The following is a 27,582-nucleotide window of genomic DNA, read 5'->3' on the forward strand; positions in this document are numbered from 1 at the left end:
GTTAATGATCTTTCTTGTGGCTGGTTAATGGCCTTTCTTCGTCCCCTGGACTTCATGATATGCATGTCTCCTCCGCCTCATCACAGAACAAACAACACACTATACAATATACACTATACAATATACAATAGACATTGTACATTGTACATTGTACATTGTACATGTTACTGTTAACGGTAATTCAGCTACACACCAACCCCCCAATTAGCAGCTCGTCCCTCCAACCACATCACTATTATATGCAGGAAACTTATAGTAACTATAGTGTGTAACTACAGTGTGTAATTAGATTACGACAATGCTAGAAAGTTCCATGATAGCCTACATGGCGTCTCCCTGACTGCCCTCTCCCCCTTTACCTTCCCTGAATAACGTTGGTAATGCATTGCTGTAGTGTTGCTGCTTCCCATGTTGCATCAGTAAGTGCTGGCTCTAACTTTAAGATAGATTATAGAGGCTGTATAATCATTATCATCATATCATTACTGCTCATCTTTCTTAGAAAGCCAGTTTCTGGTTCGTTTGGATCCGGTTCGTTTGGATCCGGCTCAGTCTTGTTGTACTGCAGTTGTAGCTGATCACTGATCGGTAGTTGTAGTGATCTAAGGTAGTAGGGACGATTGACGAAGTTCCTTTTTTCCATTTGATTGGATCACGCTTCATTTGATCTAATAAACAGTGACAGATCTTGAAATGTCTTCTTTTCTGATAACATTATCTGATCACTTGATTATTATCACATACTCTGCTCCTTCTGCTCGCAATATAGTCTATCATATTGCATTTTGTTTTATTTCGCAAACCATCAACCTTATCACGTGACTAAGCATTGTCACGTGACTAAACCTTGTCACGTGACTAAACCTTGTCACGTGATTAAACCTTGATCAATCGTTTAGCCCACAGCTTACTATAAACTCATACTGATCAGTACAGAGCGAATGATGATATAAAAGCTATTAATAGCCACACATAACTTTAATCGATGATTTTAGATATGCGTTATATTTGTTTGTCTCGTTCATATTCGTATCAGATATTCGGTGATGCTATGGAACTTGTCTCCATTCCAGGACTACAAGGATTAGGGGGGTGCATGGTAACCGGTTATATGAGGACGTGACCATGGTGACGAGTGATGCTATCTGGTTCACGTCTGTAACATCAGGTGGCGATATGTCATTCCATTCATTCTCCAGCCTCATAAGGATCATATATAAGCACATTAAAAATACGGATAGTATACGTAATCTGATCTATCAGAATATAATGGTTACATTGCAGCTCACTGCCCACTGAGACACTACACATCTGGCCACGTGCCAAGTTATTGACCAGTCAGAAGCAAGGATGTTGCCCACGTGACTCTTTGTTGACCACGTGACTGTTTCACAAACCAGGCACCTGGGAAGAAGGGTCTCGTGTTACACTACCTTTTGTGTGCTTTATTAGTTTTACTGTGCCTTCAATATATTGTACTGCTCTGCTGTCTTTATTGTGAGAATGTGCTTTAGGTTAATCAGGATTTAATGCTCGCATATTAGGATCCATACGCCTGCCTGAAATGTAATGAATTCCATTCATCCCACTCTCCCCACATGAATAGTCACATACCTCCCTCATACTCCCATTACATATAGCTCCGGATAATGTACAATCACACAGGAAGATGGGTAATTACACTGACTAGCCGGTCTCAACTCACACAGGAAACTAGTTATATTATAACTTTTTGTAGTACACTCATGTCTGTGTCAAGGTGCTCAATCAACTAAAACAAACACTTTTCTAATCGAACTATTTGAGTTGTACATTAGCCAGTTTCTATTTGTTCACATATTTACGAGTGCTATGAACTCACACTAATGCATCTTTCTCTATTACTATACTATTTTCTATTTTATACTCTAGCTTTCCATTCGATACTTTGTAACGTCTCGTTAGGTCAGATGACAGATCAAGTGTAATTGGTCTATAATTATGTGAAATTGATCTATAATTATGTGTAATTGGTCTATAATTATGTGAAATTGATCTATAATTATGTGAAATTGATCTATAATTATGTGTAATTGGTCTATAATTATGTGTAACGATAGTTTACAGTCTACCTAGCCTCCTCTAACTGGCTCATTGTTTGTGTTGTAGACAGTCTATAATTAGCGCTTTGTTTAACTCATACCTACGCTGTTCTATTTCTAGTGTTGTGGTTGTTACTGTGTTCAGCTTGTGGTGTATAATATACACTTAGTTTTTACTTTTTGTTTTGTTTGTTACAGTGCAGTTAGTTGGTTACTGTTGTTTATGTCGATTATGATTATACCATTTACGGCTTGGTTGAACCTAGTTGCGATTTAAGCGAGTAAGCCCGATCTTTTAGGAATATATTCCAAACCAATGTTGCTCATGTCATTAAGAGTAGGGGCCATTGAAACATTTTAAAATACTTTGTGATCGGACTATTGAAGATATGGTGTGACTTTTGGCCCATACTGTAGTTAAAAATATGCTGATTGTTGATAGTGATCACTTTACCTTTGTTGTTGCGATTGGTCAGTTTTTTTTTATCAAATCTGTTAAAATATAACCCTTATCTTGTTTATAGCGCTAAGAGCAGGAAATTCACAAAATGTGATGTTGATAAAATCTGACACAAAAGAAGCCGAATTAAACCGTCTCCTGTCAGACCTCTCCACCCCATGCCTGACAGACAATGTAGTCCTGGGTACCTCTACTTCTAATATTGAAGAAGAGTTAGGGGACGAGGTGATAGAAAGCCCTGTTGACGAGGTGGCTGTAGCCATGTCAGGTGATGAGGGTGTTACTGAAGGTGATGGTGGTGTTACTGAAGGTGATGTTGACATGTTGCCGGATGGAGGTGACGCTCTGGAAGTAGCCAGCACGGTTGCCAGCACTATTCACAGCCCTGAAGAGTACCTGGTGACGGACAGCAGCGACTACATGGATAGTATAGACGGGGAGGACATGTCCACCCACCCTGTAACCGTATCAGAGATATCCCCCCAAACTTACCTCACCATCAACACTCCGCCCCAGACCAGTGGAGAAGCAACACTGCCTGATGATGTGGACGATATGGGTGATCATATCTACGTTAACAGGCACATGGTGCCTATTGACGCTAACACGGGAGATGTGGATCTGGATGCCTGTCCCACTATATCTGATATTAATCCTACCCCTCCTACTACCCCTCCCGGGCCCGCTGGGGATAATCTGTACGAGAACCTTCCTGAGGAAATACCTCCTGATTCTAATGATTTATACGAGAACCTCCCAACAAACGACCTATCAACAAACAGTCCTAGCTTGGTTCTGGAACCAGCAGTGGTTGACGAGGATATGGTAGAAGGGTACCACTCACCAGCCTCGCCCTTCTCAATGACTCTAGCTGCTGATGACGAGTTTACGGACCCGAGCATTGCTTTGTTGGAGATGAGTAATTTGGAGGAGAGGGATGATTTGTTAGAAGACAAGTTAAAGCCTGATGTGGAGAGTTTGAGGCGGCGGTTGTGGTTTTATCTGAGGCAAGATGTCAGGCGGCAAAATATCAAGTTTTGTTACGATCTGCTCGATAATGTGAGTAACCTGGTAACCTGGTAACCTGGTAACCTGGCGAGCCCTGAGTTTGCCCTTTTATCTAATATAAACGTTTTTACGCGAAATTAATCATCAAATATTTCGGCTCACAGTTCTGATCTTGGAACCTCAACTGTATATGCCACGACCGCGACTGAATTATCAGAAACACTACGACATTTACTGTAATTGGAGTTAAAAGTCTCGAAAAAGTTAGAAAGTCGCGCGTTGACGGTGTGTATCATTCCTGCTCCATAAATTATAACTAGGAGTTGTAGAGTATTAATTAAGGAGTATCTCTTAATGGGTTATATTTACAGATCGCAATTAAAGATGCGCACGGTGTTCCACTCCTAGTCCAACTTCTGAAAACGTCAGAAAACTTCGAGGTTTGTTCAACTCAGACATATTCGGTTTTTTATTAGTGTTCCCTCGATTAGAACTCCCTCAATTAAGATCCACCCATATTGGATATAAAGCAATGAAAGGCATTAGTTTGGTCAAATCAAACAGATATGGCGCGGTTTAAAATGCTCAGGAATGTGACCCCGCCTTATTTTCAGATCCAGGAACTTATCACAGGCGTGTTCTGGAATTTGTCCAGCTCCGAACAAGTGAAACCGCAACTCTTACGACAAGCTCTAGAATCTATTGTTAAGAGCATCATCATACCTCAATCCGGTTGGAAAGGAAGTCAGATAATGCACGATTTAACGAGCGAGATCCAATGTACCACAGTCTTCAGGAATGCCACCGGGTGTTTGAGGTACGTAATTCGATCCAGGACCGTAATTGAGTTATGGGAGGATTTTAGTATCAGATTACGTGTTTTGTGGGTCCAGATTTAGCGGTATCAAATGTCTTGTTGAAAAAGTAGCTGTGTTCATGATACGGACAAAACATTTTGTCCATAGCCCAATGCGGGGCTCGAACCCGCGACCCCGAGATTAAGAGTCTCGTGCTCTACCGACTGAGCTAACCGGGCATGTCCAACTTGTGATTTGTCTTGACGATGAAATAGTCCTGTATCACTGAATACGGGACAAAATATTTTTCCATAGCCCAATGCGGGGCTCGAACCCGCGACCCCGAGATTAAGAGTCTCGTGCTCTACCGACTGAGCTAACCGGGCATGTCCAACATATGATTTGTCTTGACGATGAAATAGTCCTGTATCACTGAATACGGACAAAATATTTTTTCCATAGCCCAATGCGGGGCTCGAACCCGCGACCCCGAGATTAAGAGTCTCGTGCTCTACCGACTGAGCTAACCGGGCATGTCTAACTTGTGATTTGTCTTGACGATAAAATAGTCCTGTATCACTGAATAGGGACAAAATATTTTCCATAGCCCAATGCGGGGCTCGAACCCGCGACCCCGAGATTAAGAGTCTCGTGCTCTACCGACTGAGCTAACCGGGCACATCAGAATTAAAAGATGGTTCCATTTTATCCAGCCACTTTAACACGGATTGACAAATTAAATCTTGACCCCCACCTGCAAACAGGGAAGTGCCTTACAACTGCCAACAATTTAAATAAGGTGCTAATTGTGTACACTATTTCAGGAATTTATCATCTGCTGGGCTAGAAGGACGCCAAATAATGCGGTCTTGTTACGGTCTGGTCGACAGTTTGCTCTTCGTGCTCCGATGTGTTCAGGTACTTACTCTAATCTGTTGAAGATCAAATGAGATTTTATCACGTACAGTATTTATTTCTCGTCGTCGGTCTCTGTTGCTTAATCACGTACATTTGTTAAAATACTCCTCATTAATGGACTTGAATATTCATTATTCGTAGATGACAAAACACGTTGATAATTGTCATGCTTAGTGAATATTGATCAATATTTCATGCAGGGCAAGAATGATGTGGACAACAAAGCAGTAGAAAACTCCGCATGTATTCTCCGGAATCTGTCGTACCGACTGGAGTCTGAAGTGAGTCCGGAACACAAGTACGGACAGGTAGAGGATTGGCGGAGTCGGGGGCTGGGTGGAGGACAGTTCAAAAGGAAGGATCCAGGAGATGAACCAGTGAAGAAGAAGAAGAACAGTAAAAAGCACAAAGGAAAAGAGAACGCCACACCCCTACCCGAACACACGAACGGAGTGGGATTACTCTGGCAACCCGGAGTAGTGAGAGTTTACCTAGACCTCTTGTTAGAGTGCAGCAACCCTGAGACTCTGGAGGGAGCTGCTGGAACACTCCAGAACCTCACTGCTTGTGCCTGGGAACCTGCACAGGTGAGAGCTTCAGTAATATAGTAGTTTTAAGAAGGGGGCTCACCGCTCATTGAAACTCGATATTATCAGTCTTCAACAAGCTACGAAAATGAACAAATTTTATCGATATTCAGATAAATATAAATGAGCCGCACCCCCATTCGAATGATGTAAATTTTGGAAATCTACTCTCAATATCTCAACCTGAACTCCCAGATCATTAACACAGCCATTCCCTCAGCTATTACGGGAGTCTGTCCGCAAAGAGAAAGGGCTGTCTGTTATCTCCAGTCTGTTGAGAATGTCTAACGACTCTGTGGTCCGGTCTATTGCTGTCTGTCTCAGAAACCTCGCTTCAGACTCCAAGAACAAGGAGTTGTTAGGTTAGATTTCTTGATATTAACTTAAACCTGAATTGTGGGGTACTCCATTTTATCATATTTTCCAGGACGGATTGTCAATTTCCGTCAGATAGGGTTTGGTTAAAGCAAAAACTAAATTATTAATTCCCGTTTAGGTCAGAACGCACTGAACAATCTTGTCAAGAGATTGCCCGGGGGAGAAGGAGCTGATGGAATAACCGACATGACTATCGGAGCCATTATATCCACTCTCTTGGAACTGGTAACTGGGGCTCCAGAGACCGCAAGACTGCTGAAAACCCAGGGAGGTATTCCCCGACTGGTGGACATATCCCGGTCAACAGACGTATACTCGGGCCAGTGTGTCCATGTCAGTAACAGAGTCCTTGCTGCTTGCTGGGAAATCAGGGACCTCCGCAAAACTCTCAAACACGAGGTAAAACTTCCTTCAAACTTAAGAGTTTCTCAATAATTTCATCTTGAATCATGACAGAGTTACATGTTATTAAAATAGAACTGGTCCCCTGCCCCCCCCCCCCCCCCCCCCCCCCCTCCCCCTCCCTTACTAACCAGTCCCTCCCCCAGGGTTGGAATATCGGAATGTTACAGCGAACAGCCCCACCCGACCGTACAGACGGTCTGGAGTACGACGAGCAGAAGAACCAGTTTAAAGCCAGCTACAACGACGGTCTGAACCGACCCCACCAGAACACATTACAGCGCCAAAGATCCCCCAACAGGCACACGTCACCAGGCCGTCACGTGTCACCAGGTCGTCACGTGTCACCCGGTCATGGCCGCCGTGTACTGAGTCCTTCTGGATACGATCACAACACCCACAGAGCAGCCACTATGGGCAGAGCAGCGGATCCTAGTTACGGTTATCATCGACCTGAGAGACCTTCCGAGGTTTGTAGTGTGGAGTGTACTAGACTTATTCCATTTTTAAAATTAAAGTTCAGTGAACTTAGAACCAGCAACCACCGACTTCTTGCTGGATTACATGAAAATAACCAGTCGATGTTCGAACCATTTTTATCGATGCTAGTACAAGTTTATTTAGGTTAACAATTACTAATTATTTTCCTGTCAGGAGTACGATATGTCCAGAGGACAAAGTCTCCCTGCTCGGTCCCTACCTCCAACTCACCCTCTTAACAGTAACTACGGTGTAGCGGATAGTTGGGTGTGAACAGTCAAGTGACGTCATAACTCCTTATCACGTGACGTCATCACTCACGTGACGTCATCACTTCAAATCACGCCGCGCTTTCAGCAGCGCCTTACCGTGGGATGTTATTCCGTTATCAGAAGACTAATTCAAATTAAGAGTTGTTGACCACCTTTTGTTGTATTAATTCACTCCTTATCACGTGACGTCATCACTCACGCGACGTCATCACCAAACACTCCGTCTCCAGAAGAAAACTCACTTTGTCGGCTGACATTATCATTATTGCGAACAGAGAACTCAGAAGTGTAAATATATGTGCTAGACATATTATACGTGTATGTGTGTTCGACATACGTATATGTTTGAAATTCATTACTGTGTTTTTTGTGGTGATGTTTAGGATTCAACCACCGTTTGCTTGTTTGTTTTAACTAGGACATATAGAAGGAGTTAATATTTTATTTTAATAAGCTTAAATTTGTTATACATGTAGGAGAGTTTTTACGTGTCATCATCATCATTATTGTTATTACATTTTCTTTACATGCTCACATTTTTAATTAGAGATGCTGATCTAAAATCATGGCAAAGTTAACCCTAGCTCTACTTTTACAACGGTCTACTGACCAAATGGAGTCGTGGTTGGGAAGTTAATTTACTTTTTCTTTTGTTTTTAAACGGGAGAAAACTTAAGTCACCTTCCAGCGTAAGCATTGCCCGTGTCCAATGTCTATTCCAACAACTTAGCCGAGATGTACTACTTTTGGGTGTAGTTTTACTGAACAAATTCGCTTTATTGCTGCATCTGGAATAATAAGTTTACTCAGAGGACTAAAAAGGAGTTGAATATAATATGTAGAGGTTAAGTTATACTTTAATGGGGAAACATTTTCCAAACAAGATTTCATTGTTATTTTGTTAAATTTTTATACTTTACAGTTCATTAAACTCAAATTGAGTTTTTAGCTTTCGAAATTTGAAGAATCGCGTTTGATTTGTTTCGTCTTGATTGGACCACAATCTGCTAGTAGTAGTACTACCCAAGAACTAGGTTAAATTCAAATTAGAATAAGTTTAATCTTATTAACAATGTCTATCTCTCGTAGGTGGAAGCTCCTAGGTCATATCTTGCGTAGTGCTGATGACTCCCCCGCTGCATTAGCGTTAAAGTTTGCTGTCACAAGTACAACAAACTGTAAAGGGCGCGTCGGTGCGCATCGTAACAATTTGTTCATTGTTCAAGATTATTGTGAATGATTTGACCCGTAGCGTAGAGGTTTAAAACTTAACTCTTTGAATGATCTTAATAAGCTTAAGATATTAGCCGATGATAGAGTTGCTTGGAGAAACAAATTTTAACTCTAGCTGTCTTGATCTGTACTGATCACCATTTTAGGATGACTTGATTTCTTTTAGGGGTTTTGAATATTTTAATGGTGTAAACAGTTTCTTAATATCTCTCGTAACTAGAAATTGGAAACTCACTAGAGTGTAAGCACTGTTATTTTATGTTATTTAGCCTTAGGTTGTTACGAGGTAAAATGTGGGGTAGCAGTATTACTATTAGTATTGTATATCGAGTTGCTCTGGAGTGAAGCCAATATTTACATTTACTTCTATATTATGTTGAATGTTGGTCCTGCATGTCCCAATAGTATCCATTGATGAAATGGTACTCAACGAGGGATTGTGCCCCGGATAATAGAACATACTACGATATTCCACGTCAGAGTTGCGCACTATACCGAAGGAACTGGTTTTGTGCAGTCATTTCTTTACTGGGCGGCGCTCAGTCTGTCATATTCCGCAGTAGTTGGTTTCGACGGAGAATCGCTTTTTGGTCAATTTTTGCCGGGGAGATTTCGTCAAGTAATAATAATTATATTAAGCTTATAGACGCAATTAAACTACCGGACCACGATGCCACCCCATGACAACATTAAAATATATCGACTCTGTTACATCGTTTCCTCAAATTACTTGTTATTTAGTAGTGTTGAAAGTATTAAAACATTCGTATTAAAAATATATCGTCTCACTTTATATATACTCATATAGTCAGATATTATGACTTTGTTTGCATTAGTATTACGTAGTATTAATCCAATGATTTCAATCATTTTCTCTACTTAAAGTTAAACTTAAACACGCTCACATTAGGACATGGACTACTACAATTTATCTTCACAACTCCAACATGATGCGAACTTTATTGTTACTGATCCGTCTTCGCCTATGTATCGATATGGCAAAGTCTTGGACTTGATTGACGAAGTCAATCCTTCGCAGCTCGGCGCGGCCCAGTGGTGCATCCGCTGCATCGTCTGGTTAGAGTGGATTTGCTATAATTGGGTCACCCCACTAAACTTGATATTATCCCTCTTCATAGTAATTCACAACATGGTCATAGTTAGATTTTACTTTTTACATGGAACCGGCATCACTCAGCTGTTTTTCTTATGGATTGGAATAGCCGATATATTTGTTGCAATTGGCATGGCCGTGTTCTCAATATCCTCAATTCTGTTCTACAATGATATGATTGATCGGTTGCCCTTTCAAAGAGGAATTTTTGTTTTTCTTCTTCTGTTCCCTGCAGCTTTGGCTTGCTCACGGTCCTTGAACGTCTTTGTGTCGATGATAAAGACCATCAATATATAGCAAGTATCGCCTGGAGAGGGATTCCGGTTCAGATGAATAAAATTGCAGTGTTCATAGTATCCTTTGCTACATTTCTCCTGTGGCTAACCCTCAACACTTATGATGAGATTCTGTACTGGAATAATAGTGTTGCTGACGGACCGAGAGTCGAAGGTGTTGTGGACTGTTTAATTTTACAAATATTGGAAGTATCGTCTCTTGTGGGCACAAAAACACTAGCCGTTATTATTTCCATGTTCGGAGATTATTTTTCATCAGCAGCTTTTCTAGGCGAAATTGTGATAACCATTCATTTCATACTGCCTCCAGTAATCACGTTCATATGCATGATCATTCAAGTACACTCCATCAAATCATCTATCCAGCAAGATTCCATGAATTCAAACCAACCATCAGCATCCTACATCAACATGACCATCTTCTTGGTTACCACCTTATTCTGCATCTGCCACACGACATACTCTGTGTTCGGATTATATGACATTTTAACTGCCCTTCACTCCACCGTCGATGGTTCTTATAAAGAATATTTAAGTTTTACGAGCTTGTTTCAGTTCACGCTGCCTCTGCTTAATTCTGCACTGTTTCCTGTGATCATCATACTGAGAAAGCAGTCCCTCAGAGAGAAATACAGGGACTTGTTTCTCAGTGTGTTCTCTGCTGCTAGAAGTGGGGTTGGTGTGGTGGGAAGGTGGTATGGAGGAGTAGTCACGTGGGTTGCTGGGATTGGGAGGAGAGCGGACTATGAGGAGGTGTCTAGTCATTCAGAAACTCCGTGAATACCATGTTAGTGTTACTTTCGCAAAACTAGCGTGTTTGAGTGATAAAAAGGTTGCACAGACTTGATGTATAGTATCGTAAGGACTTTTGGATCCCCGTAATATCTTGCATTGTCATACGTTGTCATACGTTGTAAATGTATGACCCGCCGCGCTTCCCCCTGTATCGTAGAAACGCTACACTTAGTGGAACGACAATGGGGGTCACGACGTGATACAAGTAATACTAATATCAACTTTAAATTAGCAACTGTACGTTGTGTTTACCGTGTTGTACTTACTGTGTAGTACGTAGTGAGTGACTACGTACGGTTGAGTAGTTCAAGTTGTAATCAAATATGTAGAAATACACGACACTATAAATGTTTACTGGGCCGCGCTCAGCCTGTCATTCCGCCAAATCTATATTCGGCGGAATCTATGTTAATGAACATAATAGCCTGGGGTCCTCAGGTAATATAAATGTATAATTATTATTTTTATTGTGAATCGAATTTAAAGTAAGAGCATACCCGAGGCCGAATTAATTATATATTTTGATCATAAATTACCGTGACGATGAGAACAAAGATGATTTCCTCAATATTAACGGAAAAATATTTTTTCCATTTACTGATTTTAAGCGACTGTTCACATTTGAATGCGTGACTCATTTTTTAGCTTACATTTTCAATATGACGTAATTTTGTTTGTCTAATAGATTAAGTTTTATAAAGTTAAGCAACTTTTAACTTTTTGATTGGGTGACTAAATTTTTCAATTTTACTTTTCGATAGTTTTAGTGTTTAGAAAAATCTCGAAGTTCCAGCGTAAACATAAAATGATTTACTTTCATTTTTAGCACGCTCCGATCATTTTTCAGCTTACATTTTCAATACGGTGATTTATTTGTGTAATCTGCCAATGTTTTAAGCTAACATAAGCAATTACTGTTAACAATTTTTAAAATTTACTTAACTTTAATATGGTTATTAATATTATTGCAATTGTTTGTCTTATTGAATGCATTTTTAAGCTAAGCAACTGTTAATATTTTGACTGTGTGACCAGTGAATCATTCTTTCGATTTACATAATTTTTGATATCGTGATTTTCATTTGTCTAACTCTTATATTTAATGATCAAAAGATAACATGTTAAATTAAAGCGTCCGAGTTGAATTAAAAGTTTATCAAACTTGAATATCCATATAATAAACATATAATTTTCATATTTATTTTGATTGACGATGTCAACCCTTCCAGATCGTTGCTTTGCGAAGCAAAGCGATCTTGTCAGTTGCAAGAATGATAGTTTGCGCGGCGCGTCGAAGCGGCGAAGTCCTCCAAATATTGCTGTTTTAGTTTATGCTTTAGGAAATTCGAGTTAGTTTTGGTAATGGTAATTTTAAAGTAATCGTGAAAATAATAAAACGATTTGAAGTACAAATTTTTGCACCTCAACTATAAATACTGATGGGACTCTTTGTGTATAACAGGACTCTCTGGCTACTACTATACAGCAGGATGGTCTGTTCGAATGGGTTTGAGGCCAGGGCCCTTCTGTGCCATCATTAGAGTGTACAAGTTCGAGAAGAACTCTATCTACACCGATCAACACTACCTATCGGTATACTTATCGAACTTCTACAAACGTTACATAGATGATGCTGCCAGTACTGCAGAGACGAAAGAAGAAGCCCTTGCTCTGGTTCAACAGATTGCAGACCAAGATCCGGACAAAAAGTTGAAGTGGGAGGTCGACTTTCCAGAACAACAGGACGATGTTATCCCCTTCCTGAACACTGAGGTCCGGATCGAGCCAAACGGTAAATTAACCAGCAGATTGTACCGCAAGCTGCAACAAAAGGATATTACCATTTACCCTGCACAACGACTCTTGCCATCCTGAGTCTGTTAAGATTAATACAGTGAAGAACCTATATAGCAAGGCTTGCCGCATCTCGTCTGGCCCAGCGGAAAAGGAGCACTCTCTCACATATTTACCAATTTTGTCAGCATGAATACGGAGTTTTTACTTTGAAACGTTGTTTATCCTAACAGTGCAGTATCATTTGTCGCAAGAAATCAGAATATTCAAAAATTATTTGGAACGATCCCAAAAACTGTCTATTTAAATTAGTATAATAGGTATTTAAATTAGTATAATTATTCTGCTCAGGGATACACTGCTGGAGGGAGAGATAGAGGCGACGAATCATCGTTTTCAGAAGAGTTCTGGTAAGCAGTGGACTCATCTCTCAGATGGAGTACTAACTAGGAGCCAGATTGACTATGTCCTGGTACGGAAGAAGTGGAGGAGCTCAATAAAGAACACCGAGCCATGTAACTCTTTCAATTCCCTGGGCTCTGACCATCGGGCAGTACTCTCAACTGTAAAGCTCAGTCTTCGAAAGAGCATAAGATTAAGTCCACCACGGGTCACACGTTACGACTTCAGTCGTCTCAAAACTGATCAAGAGTTGCAGATCATGTATGGAGTTGAAGTTAGAAATAGGTATAGTGCACTCTTGAGTGAGGAACAACTAGATATATGTCCTACTTATGACGTCACCACTAAGTATGGAAAGTTTATTGAAGCAGTGAAGTATGCAAATAGGAAGCATCTTCCACATAAACCTAAGAAGCGGTATGACGATCCTGCCAACGACCCAAGAGTAGAGGAAGCCAGAAGCAAATTGTTTGCTGCCAAGGAGAGCTACCATCTGGATCCTTGTGAAGATAGCAGACAGACAGTTGCCGAGGAGAAAGACACTCTCTCTGAATGCTACCGTACTGTGGAGGAAGAGCTGCTTAAACAGAAAATAAGAAAAGCTGTAAACGCAGCCGATAGATGCAAGAACAAGGAGAGCTGGGATCTTGTTAATGAGGTCAGTGGGAGAAAGAAGAAGCCATGTGGTCTTGTAGAAGGAGGTAGTAAAGAGGGTAGATCGAGAGCCTGGAAAGACCACTTTACCAAGCTACTTGGACAACCTCCAGTAGTTCCAAACGAAGAAGTGGACATACCAGTCGTACATCCACCACAAAACATCAGTGTAGATAAGTTCACCGAGACCGAACTGGAGGAGGCTACGAAATCGATCAAAGAAGGTAAAGCATTTGGAGAGGATGGAGTTGCCCCTGAAGTGCTGAAGAGGGTAGATGTTGATGATTTGATCCTCGACTTCTGCAATAAAGCACTAGTTGATGGTGATGTTCCTGACCAATGGAAGCACCTAAACATCGTGCCTGTTCCAAAGAAAGGGAATTTGACCAAAGTAGATAACTTCAGAGGTATTGCACTGACATCTATAGTGAGGTCTGTGAGTAAGACTCTCAATAAGATGATACTGAACAGGATCAAACCTACCATGGAGGACATCTTAAGGATCAATCAGAACGGATTTAGAGAGAGAGTAGGTCAACAACTAGTCATATTCTTGGCCTAAGAAGGGTATTCGAGGGAGCTCGGGATAAAGATCTGACCGCGGTAAAGCTCTTCATTGATTTCAAGAAGGCATTCGACAGCGTACACCGTGGACTCCTCATGAAGATCCTCCTGGCATATGGCATTCCCAAGGAGATTGTAGGCTTGATACAAAGAATGTATGCAGATACTTTTGCTCGTGTGATTACCGAGGATGGTCTGAGTGAAGCATTCTTTATTCTAGCAGGAGTGATGCAGGGAGACACCTTGGCGCCCTATCTATTCATAATCGTAATTGACTACATTATGAGGGTGTCCCTAGAGGGTAGGGACTTTGGGTTTACTCTACACCCTAGAAGAAGCCGACGCTATCCGGCTGTCAAGGTCACTGATGTGGACTTTGCTGACGACCTTGCTCTTATAACAGATAGTGTTGCGGAGGCACAAGATTTCCTCAGGAGTCTGGAACTGGCCGCCAACTCAGTTAACTCCAGCTCAACGAGGGGAAAACTAAGTACATGGGAATCAACATACGAGATGATGATAACCCGACTCTGGTTGCTGGGAGCGGGAAGACCATTGAGAAAGTCGATCACTTTGTATATTTGGGTAGTAGAATGAAGAGTTCGGAGAAGGACTTCGAAGTGAGGAAAGCTAAGGCATGGGGAGCGTGTCACCAGATGAAGCTTGTATGGAAGTCGGATATGCGTAGAGATCTCAAGATACGACTGTTCCTGGCTACAGTTGAGTCCATCCTACTGTATGGCTCTAAAACATGGACTGTCAACCAGACCCTCGCAAAACGTATTGATGGATGTTATACAAGAATGCTGAGGATGGCGCTTAACATAGACTGGAAAGAGCGGCAGACTAACGCCAAGGTGTATGGACACCTCATCAGAGCATCTGATAAGATAGCTGAACGGAGGATGAGACTGGCAGGTCATCTAGCCAGACACGAAGAACTTCTGAGTCATCAACTTCTCTTCTGGGAACCCCTTCAAGGACATCGTCGAAGGGGAAGACCACACCTCACATATATTGACATCCTTCGGAAGGACACGGGGCTTGACGACAGCAAGGAGATTAACAAACTCATGCTGGATAGACAGATTTGAAAAAAAACTATCTCTGTTCGGACGTTGAAGCCGCCCTAAGTCGTAAGTCGAGTAATTATTATAATTAGTGTAATTAATGCAATTAGTATAATTAATACAATAAGCATAATTATTATAATTAGTATGATCAGTATGATTAGTATAATTAACAAAATTAGTATAAATGGAATAATTAGTTAATTTAGCATTATTAATATAATTAGCATATTTAGTTAAATTATCAAAATTAATATAATTATCAAAATCAACATAATTAGCAAAATTAGTATAATTAGCAAAATTAGTTGATTAGCAAATTTAGTATAATTAGCAAAATTAGTATAATTAGAAAAAATAGTGTAATTAGCAAAATTAGTGTAATTAGCAAAATTAGTGTGTGTAATTGACGAAATTAGTATAATTAGCAAAATTAATGTAAGTAAGGAAATTAGTGTAATTAGCAAAATTAGTATAATTAGCAAAATTAGTATAACTAACAAAATCATTATAATTAGCAAAATTATTATGATTAGCGAAATTAGTAAATTAAACATAATTATCATATTAATCTAAATAGCATCTCGTTGAGATTATCAAATAGTAAATTACGCAATATTGTGGTCGATTTCTGCCATAAATGATTTAAACAGAATATTTTCTCACTCTTTAATTTTGGCCAATAAGTTCATGTCGTGAGCCACTAATTTTGGGTCTTATAGTGGCATTTTATTTAAATGGTGAGTTTATAGAAGCACTTACAGTACCTTGTTCAATTATTTATTTGTTTATTATATGTATATGATGTATTATTTTATGGCCTTGCTGAAATGTTTTATTCGAAAGAGAGTTGTCAGATTACACATTTAATTATTGCACCTGTTTGAAAGAAATCATAGTCATTAACTAACGAAGTAATGTAATTAAACTGAAAAGTCAAAAGTAATACAACTATGTGCTTTTAAATTAGTACTTTAAAAAAGTAATGTAAATTGTAAAATGAAATTTATTTAAATTTCTTATTTAAAAAAACATCAGTTAAAAATATACACCTTAAATAATAATATCAGTAATAATATACACCTTAAAGAAAATAATCACACTCCACACAACATTTATTTTATAAATTTCAAAATAAATCTCTGAATTTCTCGGTGAATGCCGATTTATAAAAACGTTCACAATGATTTAAAGTTATCTCTCAAAAAAATCCGATTCCATTTATCAATCGGTTGCATTTCTTAAAATGTCAAAAGGGACACCGGTTCTGCTGTTCGGTATGGTGTACAATGTTTACCATCTTCAGTGGTAGGTTGATACTATTACTAGTCAAATTGTTCATTAAGATAGCTTGAAATGTCTGGTTACAGCAGTATCTCACAGTGGCGGAGGTCCGTGTCTTTTCTCGTGATCTTCATTTCAATATCATGAGGCTCGTTCCTGGATTCTGAAATGGTCGAGTGACAAAAATCTGTTATTATGTAGTTTTTGGCAAACACCACATTTCGTGTTCGGAACGTAAAAGTAGAAATGATCACATTTCATGAAATAATAATTATTGAACAGTTTGTAGAAAAATTTAACCGAGAAGAAAATGTTCACTTCTTGTACTTACTATTCACAGCTGCCTAACAAGGTTTACAAAGGGTTCACATTTTGTTTTGTCAGTTGAAAGGTTCGTTCCTACTGAGTAAGGGTCTGAAATAAATTGTTATAATATGATATAATAGCACTACATGCATATTTATGAAAACGTTTAAAATGATTAATCCGATTCCATTTATCAATCGGTTGCATTTCTTAAAATGTTAAAAGGGACACCGGTTCTACTGTTCGGTACGTGTACAATGTTTACCATCTTCAGTGGTAGGTTGATACTATTACTAGTCAAATTGTTCATTAAGATCGCTTGAAATGTCTGGTTACAGCAGTATCTCACAGTGGCGGAGGTCTGTGTCTTCTCTCTATATCATGAGGCTCGTTCCTGGATTCTGAAAGGGTAGAGTGACAAAAATCTGTTATTATGTAGTTTTTGGTAAACACCACATTTCGTGTTCGGAACGTAAAAGTAGAAATGATCACATTTCATGAATTAATAATTATTGAACAGTTTGTAGACAAATTTAACCGAGAAGAATATTTTCACTTCTTGTACTTACTATTCACAGCTGCTTAAAAAGGTTTACAGAGGGTTCACATTTTTTTTATCAGTTGAAAGGTTCGTTCCTACTGAGTAAGGGTCTGAAATAAATTGTTATTAAATATGATGTAATAGCAAAACTTTGGTAACTCTTTGAATAGATTTTAAATTTTGTTTAATGTTAAATACATATTTACAAATAATATGTATTTAACATTGAATAATGTTAATAAATATTTATAAACACAAATATGTCTCACAGTGATGGAGTTTTGTGTCTTTTTCAGGGTATTCATCACTTATCAATGCCACAAAGCTCGTTTCTGTAATCTGTATTCTGAAATGGTGATTTTATTGCCGATCAGTGACACATTATTTCCGGTATTGTACATGTAATTTCTGATGATCAGCACAGTTCATGTTCAAAATTTGATCACAGTCAAGTTCAAAATAAGATAGATAATAGCAATGTGTTTTAAATAGCAATTGAATTTTAGGAATTCAGCACAATAGAAGTGTTATCACGAAAAAGCACTTAAAAAAGGTCATTTTTTACTAACCTTCAATTCGAGCATTAATTGGTTGAAGCTGATATCCTCTCTTTCTTCCTGTTGAACATTCGTATAGTCTTTATACAGCATCGTCTTCGTTCCTGGAGTTGGTTATTAATAACTTAAAATAAAAGTAAATTATCATTAATTGACGATATAAAGATCTTCTCGCTTTTGCCATTTGAAATGGAAAGCACCGGATTTCCAGTCAGTTTCTAATATTTGCTAGACAATATCACCAAGCTATCAATGGTGTATGGTATTACAATTAACTAGATGCTACGTATTAAGTATAGGTACGTACCGTAGTTGTAGCTGCTGATAAAAGCTGAAAGTAGGTTTTAAAAATAAAAACGAAGGCAAATAAGTTTGCTTTTCTAAGGTTGTTATATATTACGGCTGGATAAACTTCAGCAGTTCAAAACTAATTACAAGACTACAAATCTATTATATTTATTGAGTATTATGTAACGCGATGGAAATATTTTAAGCGGGTAATATTATCCTGTCCAAACCCAGGATACATAACATGAAGACTTTATTGTAATTTTGTAAGAGAAGTATCAATATAAGCCTAATAATGTTTAAAATTTTTTGGACATTGATTGAGCAGTTTTTGAAAGATTTCGACGAAAAGAGTAACCCTCCGCTTCTTGTACTTACTGCTCACAGCTCATAAAATGGTCAACAAAGGATTCACATTTTGTCTTTTTAGTTGAAAGGTTCGTTCCTAATGAGTAAGGGTCTGAAACAAATTATTATAATATGATATAATAGCAATACATCAAACCTTTGTTAAATCTTTGAATGATTTTGAATTTAATTTAATGTTAAATACATATTTATAAATAATATGTTGTTATGATTGTTACTAACGATGTTACTTATCTTAGCATGGAGCTTTAGCTCACTCTTATCACAAAGGTAAGAGCAAGCTACGAACGACGCTATGGATGAACAAATGAAAGAGGTGCAGGCCAGCTTGGCTTTGTTGATGAAGAACAACAAGGAAATGTCGGAGAAGATCGCAGCCCTGGAAGTAGAGAACCGGGAGATCAAGAAGAATGCTGGCAATGTTCAGGAGCGGATCCAGGAGAATAAAGCGAAGTGGGAGGAAATGAACAAGGAAGCAGTAGAGTTGCTCCAGCGGATGACATTGGCCCAAGAGGACTTGGCGAATGACAATGTCGAGGCGGAGTACTTTCAGAAGAGTTGCGTAGATACAGTATTAGCCTGTACAATGCTGACGGGCAGTTATGGCGGAGAAATGGCCCAAGGAAGCACCAAGGTGAAACAGGAGCCAGTAGAGGAAAAAGTACTGGGGACGCCGTACGACGCGATGGGAAAGGAAGAGAGGATAGACCTATCTTTTGGACACGACGGGGACTACTCTGCAGTTTCAATGAGAAGGTTCATCGAGAGATATAAAGTGGTCAAAGAGCTGAACATGCGGGCACGACTGAGACGGTGGGACTCCCCATCCTACAGGTCTGGGAAGCTGACGCTTTGTCTGCAAGGTGAAGCATTTGACTACGTGAGTTTTGCGAGCTCCATGCTGAATCCGTGGACAAGTAACGACGAATTACTTGTAAGTAAGTTGAAGGATAAATTCACGAATGTACAGGCAATCGAGCTGAACATTCTTGGGTTTGAGAAGAGTATCCAGGAGCCCAGGGAGACAATCAGTGACTACATGACCCGACTGCAAATGACGGTGAAAGAGGCATACGACGGAGATAGCCAATTAGACCTCGACAGAAGGGTGGCATGGAAGTTTGTAAGTGGATTGGGGGACGAGAGGATCATCCATACAGGTACGTCCTCCAAATGCAAGATGTGTTTAGTCGGTTCATAATCTTTGTACCGAGCATTGATGCAAGAGCAAAAACGGCAGCAGATGCAGTGGTCGAGAGATGGATAAGTCTTTTCGGGATCCCGGAAAAGATGAGATCAGATAGAGGTCCACATTTTATTGCAGAGGTGTTCGAGGAACTGTGTAAAAGAGTGGGTATCAGACACAAGTTGGGTTCACCGGGACACCCCCAGAGCCAGGGGCAAGTAGAGAGGCAGAACCAGTTAATGAACCAGATCAGATGCCTTTGCGAGAACGATGGGGAGAAGTGGCCGGAGGCCTTATACCTGGTACAAGGGAGCCACAACAACTCGATCAACGCTACAACAGGTTTTACTCCAGCTAGGCTTTTGTTTGGCAGGGATTTTAACCGACCAGACGACATGATTGCTCAGGAGAGGGATAAGGTGAAGAAGCCTGGAACAACTGTATTGGAGGAGAGGGACGAAGAATGCAGACTGTTGACTGAGCAAGCACGAACAAACCTGGTCGAATATCAAGAGGAGAGAGTGGAATCAGCAGAGAAAGAAGGACCCTGCAAAACCCCGTACGAAGTAGGCGACTTGGTGCGTTATATGCTCACAGACGAAGCAAGGAGCAATAAAGGCGGGAAGACATCCCCCCGCTACTCGGAGCCGTACAGGGTAACAGCGATCAAGGGTGACGGATATACTTACACGATGGAGCCAGTGGATAAGGACAGTAGAGGCACGCGTAAAGATAGACGGTTCAACTACTTGAAAACGCACAAGAGAGTAGTGAGCAGTGAGGTGGCTCTGGAGCCGGACACCCCTACGATGACACAACCCCAGCGAGATGAACTACACCCTCAAGTGAACGACGGTGTTCCGGAGGTCATGGAACAGTCCCCGGTAGCTCCACCTGATGCGGCGCTAACTGTTCGGAGATCCGGGAGGACTAGGAATCCAGCGAGGTTACTGCAGGCGGACGGGAAGAAGAAGCGGTACGAAGATGCAGAGGCCAGCGGACAACCAGACGCAGATGAGGATTGATGGAATTTGGGGTATTTCAGAGGGTAATAGGACATTTGGGACATGATAGAAATGATACAAATATGTTATACTATTTATCATGACTATTGGATTAATATGATACATAACGATATTATATTATACATGACAGTCAATTCATGACCGTCATTTTGTTATAACGCGAGGAACGGACATTATCATTATCATGAGGGACATTATTAACATGATTAATAATATATTATTGACAATGAGAATCTTGGTATAACGTGATGAACAGACATTATTATTATCATGAGGGACGTTATTTACATGATTAATAATATTTTATTGACGATGAGAATCTTGTTATAACGTGATGAACGGACACTATTATTATCATGAGGGACATTATTTACATGAATAATAATATTTTATCACGTTGAACTTTTACCCCAATGTCAATATCCAGCTTATTGATTGGGAAGGATGTAAAGGATACGCAGATTGATAACGATTCAAATAATTATCATTTGGAAAGACGTCTAGTAACATACATTGGAAGATAACGTGGAATCTAAGATATTGTTGTTATGATTGTTACTAACGATGTTACTTACAATCATTAACTACCTTGATTTAAATATTAATATTTCCACAGAAGGACTAGAAATATCAGTGTATAACAAAACCGATGATTTTAATTTTCATGTTGTATCCCTTACATTTCCTCACAGTAACATCCCAACCGAGGTTGGCTACAACGTTTTTTCAAGTCAAGTTCTTAGATATGGTAATGTTTGCACTAGATTGGATATCTTTACCTCCCATCTTCACAAAATATTCAAAATTCTAATTGATAGAGGATATAGCCGTGATAGACTGATTAAAGGCATTAAACGTTGTCTGAGGAAATATGATAACGTTTTCAGGAAGTTCGGTATTCTAGATGACCATAACATTATTAAAGAACTCCCCTGATATCTTTTGATTTATTGAAACACGGGTACTAACTCTGCTAAACTGAACAAATTCTGAAACTTAGATGAATAAGTGTACAACGTGCTAAACCGAAGTTCAGACTGACCAGTGAAAATGGGCGAGCGTACCAAGTGTCATTTAAATTAGAAGTTTTAGTCAGTGATTTATTATTGAAGCTTGTAATTACAATATCTAATGCTCCTATAAATACTTTAATTAATTGTTTGTTCCGTTATTCTTTTTCCTTCCTCTTTTCCTTGTCATCCCCTTTAGTTTTAAGATTCTTGCCATAAATGGCTACAGCTAACACTATTAATGCTAAGTACCAAACAACAAGTGGGAGGTGGATCGTTGGTATACCATTAAATCGATTTAACACCGCAATTCCAGTCGCAAGCCTGGGACCACTACTAGCATAGTCACAACATCTACAAAGCTGCCATATAGCCTGACTGACAATTTTCTCGACTGACTGACAATGTTTCTTCTTTTTGCCCATTTAGAATACAAAGATTAGTACATTTTAGCTTATGATTAATATTATATTTTTACCTATAGTTTACCTAGATTATCTTAGCATGGAGCTTTAGCTCACTCTTATCACAAAGGTAAGAGCAAGTCATTTCAATGTATTTAACATTGAATAATTTTTATGAATGTTTAAAAACACAAATATTTCTCACAGTGATGGAGTTATGTGTCTTTTTCAAGGTATTCATCACTTATCAATGCCATGAAGCTCGTTTCTTTAATATGTATTCTGAAATGGTGATTTTATTGCCGAGTGACACTTTATTTCTGGTATTGTACATGTGATTTCTGGCAATCAACACGGTTCATGTTCAAAATGTAAAATTTGGTCACAGTTAAATTGGAAAATAATTTAAATAATAGCAATGTGTTTTAAATAGCAAGTGAATTTTAGGAATTCAGCACAATAGAAATGTTGCAGTATATGACGAAAAAAACAAACACTTTAAGTGGACATTTTTCTTACTAACCTTGAATTCTCATAGATTAATTGGAGCTGATATTCTCTCACTTTCTTCCTGTTCATCTCTATTCTGTCGACATTCGTATAGACTTTATACATCATCGTCTTTGTTCCTGGGGTTGTTAATTAATAACTTGAGATAGGAATAGATTATCATTAGACCTTATTAAGATCTTCTGGTTTTTGTCATTTGAAATGGAAATCACCGGATTTGCGGTTAGTTTCTAATATTTGATAAACTATATCATCAATGGTTTATGTTGTAACATTTAGCTGGATTCTACGTACATCTCACGATTGTATTAATTGTTTTAGTTTAAATTTAATATATTTATGAAACAAAGTGTTTTACTGTGTTATAATGAAAATGCATTCTTTGTTAAATTTTTGAATTTAAATTGATTTTACATTTTATTTTACTTTGTCAAATGCTGTTGTGTTGAGATCTCGATAACTTTTCTGGGGACTTATGGGTACTGGGTTTCTGCTGTCATACTTTTCCAACCGGAAAACTCAAACATACATTTTCTTATTTAGAATTTAGATATCTAAGTTAGATTGCAGTATCATCTGAGCTATTTGTCATAGTCCATCAACTGTAAGATTAAATTAAATCAGTTTTCTATAGTAATATAACCATTAACCAACTCTCCCCGGCCCCTTACGACATTATTTTACCCCCTTTCGTCGGTTATGCTGATACTACCCTGGTTGTATGAAGAGTTTAGTTATCCTTTTGTAGTGATACTATGGTCATTTAGCATATCTGCTTCTGCAATACCTGTATTTATACACTCGGGTTCATTTAGATTGAAAATAAATTCTGTTCCTGAGGTGCAGGTCACCTCGCTGCTCCCTTTATTGAGAGCTCTGGATTCAATACAATTCACTTCCACCACGGTTCCTGGGACTACTGGGAACTTTGTTGTTGTTCTGATTGCAGTTCTCCACTCAGCCTTCAGTCCCGTACAGCTCACTGTCGATATTTCATATTAAATCACGTTAAACTGATTAATAAGGGTTATTTTGACAGTTTCTTATGATCACTTTTATTAAGTTATAAATAACAATATGTACTAAGTATCCTATATCCCATATCCTATAATATATGTGTTTATGTTAAATAACTAAATGGCATACTTGAAATTTAGACAGAAAACCTATTTGTAAATTAAAGTTATTGTTACTTTGTTAAACCAATGCTTGTTGTTATTAGTCACCTGGTTGTGATCCGTAGTAATCAGATGCTGTGTCGGAGGAATGGAACTGTATTTTTGCCACGTCTCTGTTCCAGTACGACCTCCAGTACGGATACCTACACGTTGAATAAGAGAGTAGTATGTTGAGCACCTCTACCTCGTTACATTGTATCACTATTCTAACACCTGCAGTTCTGGTTAGAGTGATACGCCAAACCTTGTCAGCAGTAGAGGGGAGTTTAACAGGGAAGTTAGTGTAGGATGGGCTGCAGTAGAGGAGCCAGTAATGTGGAGTAGAGCCGAAGCGGAGGACGACTCCTCCTGAAAGCTGTCCCTCAGCTGAGTAGAAGAACACATACACATGATCGTTACTCCCCAGCACACTATTAGTTTTAATTTCTAAAGGTGTCGACTCAGGATCCCACTCTATTTTCACCTCACGTTCGACTGGTAACCAACCTGTTAATTGTATGTTTAACTCATGACTACTGAGCAACGATTAATGAATATCATGAATTTAAAGAAGAGGTGTTCTAGCAAAATTGTAAAGGAATTGTATAAATTTTGCCCATAGTTTATTCTCAGAATTTAAGGGCCCAACCATACTATGACTGTTGTCACCATGACTGTTGTCACCATGACTGTTGTCACCATGACTGTTGTCACCATGACTGTTGTCATGGTGCGGTCAGATGTAATGACCAATGACCATATGTACGTATAAGTGTGTTTAATGTTTATAGGGCGTGCCAAGGATACGTGAGAACTCCTCAGGCACCCGGCTTTTCAAAAGCCTTACCTAGCTGATAATCCGTGCCTGACGTGACTGCGGGCAGTCTATTCAGTACTTGTGCCAACTGTCATGGATAACGTTACGTCACGATTACCTAATAAGGTCAATATTTTGCGTGATATGGACATTTGCACTTTGCAGTGCAGAGTGCAAAGATAGTACTATAGTACAGACAGATCTGTCTGAAAAAATCGATCTACTGACAGAAGAAGCTTCCGAAGGATTTATGACGTTTTTAGGTTCAATTTTAAGTTTCATTCGGGTGGCCAACTTTTCCAAAATTGTCCACATGTCTTAAGGCCACTTTTTGCCACTTTTGCCACTTTTTACCTCCTTTCTTGTTTGTCAAATATCTTCAGCTGTGAACATCGTAGAAGGATACGAATTAATAGAGGGTAATTATCATATCGACGAGAAAAACTTTTGTAAAACAAATGTTCTTATCAGACAATTAGATAATTGGATAGTTACTAATTAGCAAGTAAGCAAGTAAAAATCATAAATATGTTTATTGGCTCAAAATGATCGGAATTTCTTGAAACACTGGGAAAGGTAGGTAGTTTTTGAAAAAACTTTCGAAAATTTAAAATTTTTTTCCGCCAAAAGTTTTTTGAATAGAAGTTCTACTAGACTGAAAGCATCAAACCATGGTTTGGTGGCCGAACTGCATCCGACCGAATTGGTCCCCACTGGGAACCAGATTGGTCCCCACTGGGAATCGAACCCCAGTCGTCCGTGTGGGAAGTAAATGTATTAAAACCACTAAAGTTAAACCACCCGACCGACGTGACAGCACTGAGCATTCACATTTTACTATTTTCATCCCAATTATCATAGTATGTTTAGAGATCGAGCCTAAAATCATGACAAATGGCACAGTGTGTTAAGAGGCCGTGCCTTTACTCGTGACAACAGTCATAGTACATGGCTCTTACTTCCTTTTCCCATAGGTAGTATACAAATTTGCGAAATTTGTGACTAAAATTATGGTATTACCAAAATGTTTGTAACCAAATTTATTGTGAACCAAATTTATTGGATACTTTTATGCGATACATCGCATGAATATCATTATGGTAAACTTTTAATCAGTATATTATGTAATCATTTGATTTAACCTGTTATCCGGTTTGCAGAGCCATGTAATTCAAATTTTTCCCGATTACTTCTTTTCCCGATTACTTGGCTGCCTGTTAGGTGCCTTGCCGTCACTCGATAGGTAGCAGTATTTATGCGACCAAAAATTTTTTAGAACTTTTCACCTTGTTGTATTTGCGAAAGATCAAAGCATACACTTACAGACTGTTACAATGCTGAGAAACAGCAAACTTTTTTCCCTAGAGCGTTAATTGTATATCCCTAGGAGGTCACTAGTATCAAGATCTTAGTTTTAAGTTATATTTAAACAAATATAAATAAAAACACTTATTTAACAATAGATGTATCTCCAATCAGATAATGTAACTACACAAGCCACAGCAAATAAGTCTATGATATGTAGGCTGAGACATCTAGAAAATGTCGTGTTGAGTATAAGTTGTTAACTCAGAGTCAGACCCTTGTTTGTTTCAGCTGTTAGATTTAGCATGAAGCAAACAGAGGAGTGAATTACCGAGAATTAAACAATTTGAACTTATATAGTGACACCATATGGATTTTTAATATTATCATTTAGGTCTTGATTCTTTTTTGTTTGATCCCTGTCACCCTGTGGTCAATTCAAAGATAATACTTTCGACACTTGCACTTCTACTGGATAAACTTCACCTCATTGGACACACTACCTACAGCTCTTATCCCGCGCGCAGACGTACACTAAGTATCAGCCCGAAAGCAGCTCAAAAAGATTTCTACTGAGCTTGATTAATTATGTAGTAAACCTAAATTCGTTACAATTTGCAGGCCGTGAATGAATGGGGCCGATTACATTCCCGGTATCATTTTGCATAAATTTGAGAACGGTAACTTAAATTGATTTACTTCCTTTGTGTCTGGAAAAAGGAGATACGGTCGATGGTCCAATCTACCCAACTTTTGGTTTTTGGTGAAAAATATTTAATACTATAATTATCTCATTTCACCGGGTATAAGTGGTACTACTACTACTACTACTATTTTCTATAACGATAAATTATTGATCTATTTTTGATCAATGATAAGTAAAATAGCAGCTCATGCATGCACATGTCACGTAGCTTACCACAGAGAGATAGCGAGATGATTTGTAGGAATATTAACGTCGTTTGAAGATTCCGCATGTCTGCCATTCTACATTGTTAGAAAAATCGATGTTTAACTTTAAACGAAATATCAACGGCAAGTTTCCATAACTATTTTTTTGTGATCAGCGGTAATAACCGCTTTTTTTACGCTAAAAAAGCGCTTATTGATAAAACCCACCGTTATTTGGCGATTATAAAGCGATTATAAACGGTCCCGTTAATAAACGGTTAAAAACGATTATAATCGCTTTTTCCATAAAATATTTTTGCAAAAGCGATTATTAGCGCTTTAAAAGCGATAATAAATCGCGAATTAAAATTATTAGTGATAAAAAAACGCTTTTATTTTAGGGTTGTCGATTATTATCGCTCCGTAAGCGCTTTTCAAAAAACGCTTATAAACCGTTTTTTGGACCGTTTTTAAAACGCTTTTAATCGACTATAAGCGATTATATTCACTAGGGAAAGTTCCAAATTAAAAAGCGCCTACTAATCGTTAAAAAAACGCTTTTTTATTTTAAGTTAATAAGCGGTTTAAATCGATTATAAAACGATTATAAGCGACAATAAGCGATTT

General features: G+C 38.7%; 2 protein-coding genes and 4 non-coding genes across 12 annotated transcripts in view; 1 reads left to right on the plus strand and 5 right to left on the minus strand.

Annotated features, from left to right (window-relative positions):
• Positions 1 to 8,350, plus strand: part of LOC134819525 (plakophilin-2-like) — a 98,644-nt gene extending 90,294 nt beyond the window's left edge. For 6 of the 7 annotated variants that reach the window (XM_063829498.1, XM_063829500.1, XM_063829503.1 and 3 more), the window contains 8 exons: positions 3,921 to 3,989; positions 4,164 to 4,366; positions 5,171 to 5,264; positions 5,465 to 5,851; positions 6,072 to 6,213; positions 6,348 to 6,628; positions 6,778 to 7,101; positions 7,286 to 8,350. In XM_063829498.1, coding sequence (XP_063685568.1) covers positions 3,921 to 3,989; positions 4,164 to 4,366; positions 5,171 to 5,264; positions 5,465 to 5,851; positions 6,072 to 6,213; positions 6,348 to 6,628; positions 6,778 to 7,101; positions 7,286 to 7,384 — 1,599 coding nt within the window. In that variant the 3' untranslated portion in view covers positions 7,385 to 8,350. Of the gene's footprint in view, positions 1 to 262; positions 3,601 to 3,920; positions 3,990 to 4,163; positions 4,367 to 5,170; positions 5,265 to 5,464; positions 5,852 to 6,071; positions 6,214 to 6,347; positions 6,629 to 6,777; positions 7,102 to 7,285 lie in introns of those variants that run through there. The other variant, XM_063829504.1, reaches the window with a different exon arrangement.
• On the minus strand, positions 4,513 to 4,585 carry Trnak-cuu (transfer RNA lysine (anticodon CUU)). Its single transcript has one exon. It is a non-coding gene; the product is annotated as a tRNA-Lys (tRNA).
• Trnak-cuu (transfer RNA lysine (anticodon CUU)) lies at positions 4,660 to 4,732 on the minus strand. The gene has a single exon. It is a non-coding gene; the product is annotated as a tRNA-Lys (tRNA).
• On the minus strand, positions 4,807 to 4,879 carry Trnak-cuu (transfer RNA lysine (anticodon CUU)). Its single transcript has one exon. It is a non-coding gene; the product is annotated as a tRNA-Lys (tRNA).
• On the minus strand, positions 4,952 to 5,024 carry Trnak-cuu (transfer RNA lysine (anticodon CUU)). Its single transcript has one exon. It is a non-coding gene; the product is annotated as a tRNA-Lys (tRNA).
• Positions 8,351 to 16,379: 8,029 nt separating the features above from the next.
• Positions 16,380 to 27,047, minus strand: LOC134819702 (uncharacterized). Its single transcript, XM_063829788.1, has 12 exons — positions 26,984 to 27,047; positions 24,012 to 24,449; positions 23,573 to 23,767; positions 22,799 to 22,904; positions 22,481 to 22,557; positions 18,660 to 18,741; positions 18,006 to 18,097; positions 17,706 to 17,782; positions 17,465 to 17,546; positions 17,161 to 17,296; positions 16,921 to 17,003; positions 16,380 to 16,752 (listed from the first exon to the last, which is right to left on the minus strand). The coding sequence occupies exons 1-5, from the start codon at positions 27,039 to 27,041 to the stop codon at positions 22,491 to 22,493; spliced, it is 864 nt and encodes a 287-aa protein (XP_063685858.1). The 5' UTR covers positions 27,042 to 27,047; the 3' UTR covers positions 16,380 to 16,752; positions 16,921 to 17,003; positions 17,161 to 17,296; positions 17,465 to 17,546; positions 17,706 to 17,782; positions 18,006 to 18,097; positions 18,660 to 18,741; positions 22,481 to 22,490.
• Between the last annotated feature and the right edge of the window lie 535 nt (positions 27,048 to 27,582).

Source organism: Bolinopsis microptera, chromosome 8 (assembly GCF_026151205.1).
Source record: "Bolinopsis microptera isolate Bmic1 chromosome 8, MBARI_Bmic_1.0, whole genome shotgun sequence".
NCBI lineage: Eukaryota > Metazoa > Ctenophora > Tentaculata > Lobata > Bolinopsidae > Bolinopsis > Bolinopsis microptera.

Excerpts from the sequence above, each read along its gene's own strand:
- LOC134819702 (XM_063829788.1), bottom strand. The coding sequence starts at position 27,041 with ATGCGGAATCTTCAAACGACGTTAATATTCCTACAAATCATCTCGCTA. Across the intron at positions 22,905-23,572 it reads ACCCGAGTGTATAAATACAG|GAACAAAGACGATGATGTAT; the intron begins GTATTGCAGAAG and ends TAACAACCCCAG. Across the intron at positions 22,558-22,798 it reads TTAATCTATGAGAATTCAAG|AATACATATTAAAGAAACGA; the intron begins GTTAGTAAGAAA and ends TCACCATTTCAG.